Source organism: Pygocentrus nattereri, chromosome 18 (assembly GCF_015220715.1).
Source record: "Pygocentrus nattereri isolate fPygNat1 chromosome 18, fPygNat1.pri, whole genome shotgun sequence".
Taxonomy (NCBI): Eukaryota; Metazoa; Chordata; class Actinopteri; order Characiformes; family Serrasalmidae; genus Pygocentrus; species Pygocentrus nattereri.
In genome coordinates this window covers 11,149,291-11,159,012 of record NC_051228.1, presented here as the reverse complement: position 1 = coordinate 11,159,012, position 9,722 = coordinate 11,149,291, and the positions used below count along the sequence as shown (strand labels likewise).

The following is a 9,722-nucleotide window of genomic DNA, read 5'->3' as shown; positions in this document are numbered from 1 at the left end:
ATGGTCAGCAAATACACAAACTTTTATACAGTACTGTACACTACAGAGTTATTGTAATGGATAGATTTTGAAGTGTACCTTCGAATCCCAAAGACAGCAAAAACTAAAAAAAAAAAGCTTTTTCTAACCTTGGTGTTTTAGTTCCCCCACAATTACTCTGATTACATTACATGAAACATACATTCCTACTCACAATTTGAAAAACTAAGACTTCATAATAGTTAATCACTCTCATGAAGTGCTTCTTATATGCCACAACTGCCAATTACAGTTGAGGGAAGTTGATCAAAAATGAATTTAACTGATAATATAATTACACATTATATACCATAGTGTGCAAAAGCCCAAGAAACATCTATTTGAAATTTTCCATGAGATTAGACCAGAAAAAAAAGCTCCAGACATATTCAGCAAAGTAATGTTTAGTTTTTACAGATTGCAAATAACTTCCCACTAAATACAACAGCAGTGTTAATCACACATTGAGTACATCAAGACAAGAGTAAGATTAAAAACTACAGAGTACAAAGCTGATTAGTTCTGCGTTGAACTCCATGAGAGACATTACAGTATATTTAATGCCAAATATTAACCAACATGTTGCATATAAATACAATTAATGAACATGTAAGAGGAGTATACTTTGCAAAGTTTTATACACAACTACATGTAGCACTTTGCCATTATGGCAAGTTGAGATTGAATGAGCTAGCGAGGATTTGGCAATTACAAGAAAGGCACCTCAAAAAGGTCCTCCAGAGCACCTTGTCATTGTTGACAAGGCAATACACCATCATTTATACAATATAACCCTTACGATGTGTAGGGACACACAGAAGCCACATAAATCAAGCAGTAATTCTGCATAAAATAACACCATCAGATCACTAAAACAGTCACTTCTTTTATGCCAAGGAATCACAAGCATACTCACAAAATAAACCCCAACATTTAAAAGAAGTGTCATTTAAGAAGGGTGTCTGCACTAAATGCTGGAAAGTCAAGAGCCTTGATCGTTTCTGCATGAGAAATGAACAAATAAGACTTCAGTTTAGGAGCACACACTGTTCTCTCAGAACAGTCAGTTCTCAGGATGCTCCAAATTAAATGCATCTGAAAAATTTAAGCAGATAATCACCTTGCATGTAGAGCACTATCTGCCAAGTCTGCCAAAAAAAAAAAAAAGACGACCAAGACTTGGTGTCCAATGTGATTCCAGTCCATTCACTGCTCAAAGAGTGCAATGTATTTTGGCAGGCATGGTCAAAAAGTAAAGCCCAGCATTTTACAGGTCCAGCTACTACAGTGGCCTGGCCTGTACTGGACATCATATAATTAGCAAATTCCACTCGAGGGAAGCAGGGCTGATTTCACAGCATACCACACTTTAAGGCTTTAGCAAACCACACCCCAATCTAAGCATAATCACCACCAACTTCTGTATTTAAAACTTGATAAGTGCCAAGATAAACTAGGAACGTTCACAGCACAGCAAACCAGTTTTTAATTTATGGGTTACAATTTACAAATACAACAGAAGAGAACAGCACAAATCCACGTTCTCTTTAATGTTTATTTCACATTTCCAAAAGATTTTATACATACTTCAGACCTGGTCATCATTAATACCTTCAGCTTTAAGATATTTTGGTCAACTCTGCTTGTATCCCCAGCAGTTAACCTAATCCAACAAGACAGCATGTTGAAACTTGATAATAAAAAAAAAAACTTTATCCTGCCTTTTCACTATGCTTTACAAAGGCTTCCATCCAAAAAGCTGAACAATTAAAATCTTGCTTGAAATGTCCACACTTCTTAAGGCTAAATAAACAGTCTAACTGAATGCACCCAAGATTAATATACAGCCACCTAAAAGTAAGGCACAGTGGGGCAGTACGAATTGACCCCCTATTTTGCGCTGTCTGTTTTCTGTCCCAAACCAATTTAAGTCAGACCCTGAGGAGACCACCTAGGTTAGACAATTCAGTGAAACAATGAAGAACAGAGAATGAAGTAAGTGTGGTGGAGTCTGAGAAATCAGCCCCCTTTAGCCATTCGGGGGGAAAAAGCAAAAACAAAAAAAAAAATCTAAGTCAGTGATTTTCATCCTCAGCACTCAATATAGCCCGCCTGGGATCTCTGGAAGGACTCTGCTCTGTATCCCAGCTTAGGCCAGGAGAAAGAGAGGAAGAGAAAGAAATGAGACATATATAGATAAAGGACAAAGGGTGGCCCAGGAGACTTTGTAATAACCCAGTCTGTCATAATGTGATCATCACATCACCTCACAGCAAGAGTTCTGCTTCCGTGCCTAAATGGAACAAAAAATCAAGCACAATTATAAAGATCAATATATTGAATTAATTATATATTAACATAACAGTACCATCAAAGACTTAGTCAAAGACTTTTGTTTACTCCTCCACATTGTTTAAGCAAGCTGTCATAGTGGAACCATACTATATACTATAACAAATTCAGTGTTATGTTGCTCACAGCTCACTGTACTAACCGTTTTGTAAAAGGCTTTTGACTGATTTCCCAGATGCTCTGACTTCTGCACCAAATCATCCAGTTTTTCACCTCGTTCCAAAAGAGACTCCATTGTGTTGTGCTGTGGAAGGAGTTACAAAGTTATAGAGACATCTGTTTTCACAAAGAATCAAGCAATGAAGAAATACCCAGTACTCATGATTTCTGCAGAAACATACTTACGGGTAATATGATTATGAATATGATTAATATTAAGTTGGAATATTTACGTTGTCTTAAGGTCAACCTGAAATCAAAATGGACTTTTTTTTGCTGTTAGGTTTATTTTTTTTAATTCCACCCCAATGTTCTACAATGTAGACGTATCCAATTCCACCCACTTGTTAGGACTGTCCCAATCCCATGATATCACCAGCGCTAAGAGTGCTTCTTTCAAAACCTATACAGTGAGCCAGCATCTTTTCGAATGGCCACCAATGCAATGTCACTGGACAGCTGAATGCGCTCAAACGAAAGCTCCAACCACCTATTTTACGATGTCAGTTAACAGATGCCTGCTCTAGTTAGCATTACGATGAGTGATGGGGGAAATGGGGGACCATTCTACCTACCCAGAGAAGGCGAGGCCAATTGTGCTCTCTTGGACTCCTAGCTACAGATGGGATCGAACCTACAACCTCCTAAAGATGGGGCCAATGCTTAGATGATTGCGCCACTCAGAAGACCCTATTATATCACTTGTGAAATTCTTGACTACTCAAAATCTTCCATCTAAATAGAATGACCTTTGTCCATTTCTAAAACATCTTCTAATTTCTGTTTCCATTCCCATGCACAAACAATATTAATCAACAATATTTTTAACCTAACTCCCACCACCTTCACTTATCACTGAGTGGAAATACTTTGCTTGATTAGAGACCCTCCCTAATGCCTTGTTTCACGCAGGAGGAAAATGCACTGTGTTTCTGATTCACATTGATTTCAAATATCCAGTTTCTCACCAGAATAATTTTGGTTTCATCCAGTTCAGCCTGTACTTTGGTCATGGCATCTGCTTCACGTGGGTTCTATAAACAACAGATGAGGTATAATAGAAGACAATTCCAACGATCTTAGTGATCTGTATTTTACTCAGTATTTTATAGCTCTAACAAAAACGTACATTTTATTCATCTTACCTGATACTTGGCCAGATAGCTGTCCAAGGCTGTGTACTGAACAGTGGCTGGTGAACCAGAGGGCCAGTCTATGCTGTTTACCTGCCGGGAGAATTCATCCAACACCTGCCAACAGTAACAAAATATGTTAAAAGAGCATGCTGTGAAAGACTTCCATGCAGTACCACGCTATTCCGGACCTAACTTTTTCAGAAATCAACGTGTCATAATTCTAGTCAACCTTTGTGTTCTGGTCCCTACATATCAATGGATGTACTGTTAATGGATTGTATTGATTCATGCCATCTAATTTACCAGGCCAATGATGATTACTTTTAATGAATTTTTTAAAATTTCTAATATATTTTTTAAATATCTTGCTTATTAACGTGTTTCAATTATTATGAACAATGATGAAGATTAAGGTTATAATATTGTATATAATGGAATATGAATATTAAGGAACATTTTGACATTAAATCTTTTAATAATTTCCCCTTTTCACATTCATAAAAGCTCTTGGTCAATTGTTTTGAATTCTGGTTTAACTAATTTAAGATGACAGTTTGACAACTACACTACTTTAGATACTAAACACTAGTCCAATTATCAAGAATAGGTAATTTGCCACCCAAACATCACACAAGAGTTAAGCCTACACGCAATTCAGCTGTCATTTAAAACTCATTTAACCCAGATTCCTTCTTCTGCATATATAACATGACTTAGCTATTTTTAATACTGATCATTTTCACAACAATGCATACTTCCTTAAACACCTCCCTACCACACACAAACACAGGCTCACCTTATCAAGCAAAGTGAAGCACACTCTGGAGGGGTATTCACTGTCTGCAATCACTACTCCGCTGAGGTTGTCGTTCCGGACGTACACATGACAAAGATATTCTGTAGAAAAGCCATAATCAATGCTCACAGCATCTGTTAAACTGTACTAAAGGGAACACAGTCACAGCCTATGCTGGGCTTGTATATACATTCATGCAAGTTATTGCATAAACATCCATTGCAGAACCAATAACATCAAGTGCTTCTTTTGTTTTCCTTTAAAGACTTACTAGATGGGGCTAAGTTAAATGACGCCAGCACAGTCTACAATAAATGGTAAGGGATACACCTTTATGGGAATCGTGGGGCCCATGCAAGGTTTCTGATATTTTAATATACAGGCCCCTGCATAATGTCCCTGTGCTCCATAGTTTCTTCAAATACTATACTTAAATACTCAAAGTACTTTTATACATAACCAATCCCCATTTCAAAGCACCATAATGTTGGAGACACAGCAGTGGCATGTACAGTAAATTAGACATGTTTAGTACTTTTTTGAATAATCTTCGCACACAAAGACTGCTTGGAGTGTGTGACTCATAAACATCACCAGGTGTGGAGTATGTTCTTTAGTGATGCTCTGCCAGGCTTGTACTGCATCCATTGTCAGCTCCTGCTTATTTTAGAGGCTAGTCCCCTTAAGCTTTTTCATCAGCAAAAAGGCATTCTTAATATAATTCAGATCAGATGACTGACATGGCCAGTTAATTTTTTCAGGTTTTAGCTTAAAAAAAAAAACAAACTGTTTTTGGCAGTATGTTGGGGTTCATTGGTTTGCTGTGGGATTAAGTGCTGTCCAGTGACTTTGAAGGCATTATACTAAACTTGAACTTTTTTTTTTTATACACATCAGAATTTACTTTGCTACTGCCATCAGCAGTTACATCATCAATGAAGATGAGTCAGTACCTGTGGCAGTTATACCACAGAATCAGGCCATAACACTCCTGCCACCATGTTTCACAGATGATGTCATATGGTTTGGAACTTGGGCAGTGTTTTTTTTTTTTTTTTGCTTCTCTTGCCATCACTGTGATACAGGTTAACCTTGGTCTCATATCCACAAGACCTTTTATCAGAACTCTGCTGACTCAAGTACTTTTGTAGTAACTATAATCTGGTCATCTTGTTTTTGAGACAAACTAGTGGTTTGCATCCTGCAGTGCAGCCTCTGTATTTCCTTTCATGATGTCTTTGGCAGACTGTAGTCACTGACAAATTCACACTTGCCCCCTGAAAGGTGTTTCTGATCTGATAATTGTGGTAAGCCTAAATTATGTCTAATGCCTCATTGTTTTAGTCTTGTTTCTCAGCCTTATCATTGTGTTCCTTGACATTCATTGACACAACTTTAGTCCTCATGCTGCCAAACAGCAAAATCAGCCTCTAAAGATAACCGAAAGACTAGAACCAAAAGTAGATGCTAAAAGCTTGTGAAGACGTTAAAGCCTTTTGTCCCAAACATTACGGAAGGCACTGTACATATCTACTGATGCTGGTACATAAACATTTATAAAATGTAGAAATTGGGATTAAATCCACCCGGGTTAGCATTATGGAGAAATAAAACATTTATTTCAGTCGGGTTACATACGCAGCAAATTAAATAAAATGCAGATTTTTTGCTCAGCATCCCAGCACCACCTAAAACATCTGCTCTTCCAGAGTACAATAAATGTCACATCAATTTAAATCAAATATTAATTTGAGATACTAGTCAAAACATCTGTCCAATGCTGATACTTTTTAAATATGATTGTGATATCATTGTGTATCCCTATATCCAGTGGATTTGACTGGTCATCTAGGGCTATCGAAATTAATGATTAAAAATATGTACTGATTCAACGCATCTTTCAATGGACTGCCCATGAGTCTACAGTCTCTAGAGGCTGATAGATACACCCAGTCATATGCATCCCTGCTCCACACACAGACACTTCTTTATTTAAGCCTTTTAAAATACTTCCAAGGTTATCAATTTCCAAAAATGTTTTACATTTTTTAAAGGATACACATGTTTGTTGTGATTATGTTCATTTTTATTTATTTAGCTTTTAAATTCTGATTACTAATTATTAAAATAATCAGCAGATTACTCAAAGAAACGACTGACAGCCCATATAACTGACTGATTTAATTAGTTCTCCTCACTACTGCCCAAGCCATGCTTATGTACTGAAAGTGTAAATCTGTCAATCATACCAAACTGCATCACTGCCATCATGCATGAAACAAACTTCAGGTTCATAGAAAATACAACTTGCAAGAAACTCACTCGCCCAGCAGTAATTTTATTGTAGTCCACATGCTAGAATTATCACTGAGAAGATGTGCAAAAACATTAATTCAGACATCTCCCTGATAAACTAATCCAATCTGAGTAGTGCTAAAGAGGAGGAAAACATGGCTAATTAGACTATGGCTATTATTAAAAGGGTGAGCAGTATTGCTCACTCCATAGTCCACTTTGGACTACAGATTCTGATTAAAGATTATGGGAACATAATCTGGGGAAATTAGCAAACTTGTGGTGGGCAGTGATGTAACAATGCACGCCACAGACTCTGAACCAAGACAGTCCATGGCTGAGGAAAACAGCAGCTGGCCAATTTGTTGTTCTAATTGCTGGGAAACTATCAGCTGAGAAACATCAGCTCAGTAATTTGCTCTTCCAGTTATAGTGAAAGTAATGACCAGCTCTGAATAATGACATCTTCCTGAGCCAAAGCGTAGGCAAATGCTTCAGCGTTATCTGTACAAACCTTGTTCTTTAACTGAAGCACGGCTTCCTAGTGATGAACGCTCAACTATCAGGGCAGTGGTGAACGTCATGAATTCCTGTACACTGTTAGAAAGGAATATTAAAAAACAAACTTATCAGACATTAGCAATCGAGCAAACAAGCCTTCCATTTCATTTGTGCAATTTCATATACAATCCATTTGAATTTTCATGGTGTACAGTAATAGGGTGCTTACCTGGACCTCTGAAAGAAACTAAATGAAGACAGGTCATATGCTGCCTTCAGCAGGTTGGCCTTGGTCGAGCCTTTGTACAGGACACTTAAACTGTAGAGCTTCATAGTGCTTTTTATCTTTGCTGGGGAGAGGGGGTTATTTACACACCTGAAATAGGACACAAGTATGACTTACGCTGATGAGTATTAACACATTAAGCTGATTATGTGCACTTCAACAGCATTGTCTAGACAATTCTCTTCAAAAACCGTCACCATTAACAGTAGTGGTCTGCAAATGTTTAACTAAAACCGCTGTACAGCTCATATTATCAGCCTCCAAATTACCCTCTGTCTGACGTTTACACAGTCGCTAAATAAACGGATTAGCTGGTTAGCATTTTAGCATAGCGGGTCGCGTAGCTGCACGGAGACGTGTCATAGAAGCGTAGTTAGCATTCAAGGCGAGGCAAGGAGCCTGGCTTCCTTTGCGCCAGCTTCTTGTTCCAATCTTCCCGTTCCACCTTAAATGGTGCAGCAGTTAAATTCGGAGGCTCAGAGGAGCGCAGACTGTAACTGCTGAACCGTTTAAGGTGGAACGGAAAAATTCCAATAAGAAGCAGACTTCAGCTTCGTGGCGAGGCAACAGGCTACCTCAGATTACTTTCACAGTGGGCTTATTTTGCATTATTGATCTTACGCTAAACACAATAGGCTTGTCATAACGTTTAAACGTGAGACGAGGCTTAACCTACCTTTCACGTCGGAGGCGAGAAGCGTAGATTAACTGTTGTGCTAACACCAAACAGAGAGCTGCTGGCCGGCTAGTTAGCGAACTTTCGTAACTCTAATATCGCTTTCTCAGTAAGAGAAAGAGACAACGCATACTTAAAATACCTGTTTAATAGACTGTATTAGAATCACAAAAGCGCCACGGACGACAACACACGCTATCGCCAGATTTTTTGTTTCGAAACTTGACTGCTAACCTGGCTAAGCAGACTGTTTCGTCTAGAAACTGAAAATGTGTCGGCACCGTCCCGGCTCTGTGGAGATTTCAAATTAAAAGCACGTGAATGTACGAAAAAAAAAAAAAACAACAGAAAAATATGTATGGCACTTTCCATTACAAGAGTTCATTTTATGTATCGAAACACTTTTAAAATTTACGTTTTTCTTTGGTGTTTTTGACAAAGTATTAATCACAGTGAGTACTTAACGTTGAGAAAATGTTATTTTACCACCTCAGACTGTCAAATATGAGATATTTCCACCATAAATGAATGACAGGGTTGAACACAGAGATCTTATTCCCCGTTTAACTGATATTAATACAGTAAAAATATACAAAAAATATACAGCATATAGCAGAAGGGGAAGCTGAAATTTGTTTTAATAAAAATATTTTAATTCCACATTCAAATCTTTATTTCAAGTCTTTTTCATTTAATTTTCATCAAAAAGCAACCGAAGATTAAAAAAATGGGCAACAGGGTTGCAAGGAACAGCGTTGGCGAATGTTGCCTAAAACAAACCAGCAAACTACTAATATCCATATAGTTTACATACATTTAAAATGTAAATATATATTCTTTTAAAAATTCTAAAAAATATATTTTTCAACAGGATTTAATGGTCAAGCTTTATCCATTCAACCAAATGTGTCAATTGAGAAAATAGAGTGAAAACATCTACATGCCTGATCTGCTGGAAAACTACAAGATGGTGCAAATTTATATATATATATATATATATATATATATATATTTATATAAAATTGTATATATCATTAACGATGGAATGTTCCATTTTCAAAGGGGGGAACAAGTTTGGGTAACAGGGTTGCACATAAAATGTGGGACTCATGTTAAAATGACTTTTTTTTGCTAAATTGAATAAATTATTAGGGAAAAATCATTCTTTAAACATTCAATTACTTGCAACCTTCCCTAATAACGTCGTAATTCTGATGTCAGTGAGGTGGGACAGTCAAAAATCGCCATATTAAGGTGGACACAGACATTTCAAGTGTCTCAAATCATAATAATAATTAATTGTTTTATTTTAAGTTAAAATAAAGATCTCTAAAAAATACAACAGTCACTTTTAAAAAGTGCATGCTTCATTGAATTGAACTTATCAACTTATTTTTCTTCATTACTTTATAGTATATCAGTTATTAATGCTGTTAAAGGGGACCTTCCTCCTATTGAAATATTCTGCCGAATTCAACTGCTGATATGTCAAAAGCCATGCAG

General features: G+C 37.0%; 1 protein-coding gene across 2 annotated transcripts; it reads right to left on the bottom strand.

Moving 5' to 3' along the window:
• Positions 1–406: 406 nt before the first annotated feature.
• On the bottom strand, positions 407–8,511 carry ykt6 (YKT6 v-SNARE homolog (S. cerevisiae)). 2 transcript variants are annotated; one of them, XM_017720371.2, is made up of 8 exons: positions 8,220–8,511; positions 7,487–7,633; positions 7,271–7,353; positions 4,462–4,562; positions 3,675–3,779; positions 3,498–3,563; positions 2,513–2,614; positions 407–2,311 (listed from the first exon to the last, which is right to left on the bottom strand). In XM_017720371.2, the coding sequence occupies exons 2-8, from the start codon at positions 7,588–7,590 to the stop codon at positions 2,276–2,278; spliced, it is 597 nt and encodes a 198-aa protein (XP_017575860.1). In that variant the 5' UTR covers positions 7,591–7,633; positions 8,220–8,511; the 3' UTR covers positions 407–2,275. The 2 variants fall into 2 exon arrangements, with proteins under 2 accessions (XP_017575860.1, XP_037402939.1); XM_037547042.1 differs by having other exon boundaries at positions 8,362–8,511.
• Between the last annotated feature and the right edge of the window lie 1,211 nt (positions 8,512–9,722).

Bases quoted from the DNA above. Each gene is read 5' to 3' on its own strand.
- ykt6 (XM_017720371.2), bottom strand. From the start codon at position 7,590: ATGAAGCTCTACAGTTTAAGTGTCCTGTACAAAGGCTCGACCAAGGCC. The intron at 4,563-7,270 runs GTTTGTACAGAT...GCTTTTCTACAG, and splicing joins TGCTTCAGTTAAAGAACAAG to AATATCTTTGTCATGTGTAC. The intron at 3,780-4,461 runs GTGAGCCTGTGT...TACTGTTGGCAG, and splicing joins GCTTCACTTTGCTTGATAAG to GTGTTGGATGAATTCTCCCG.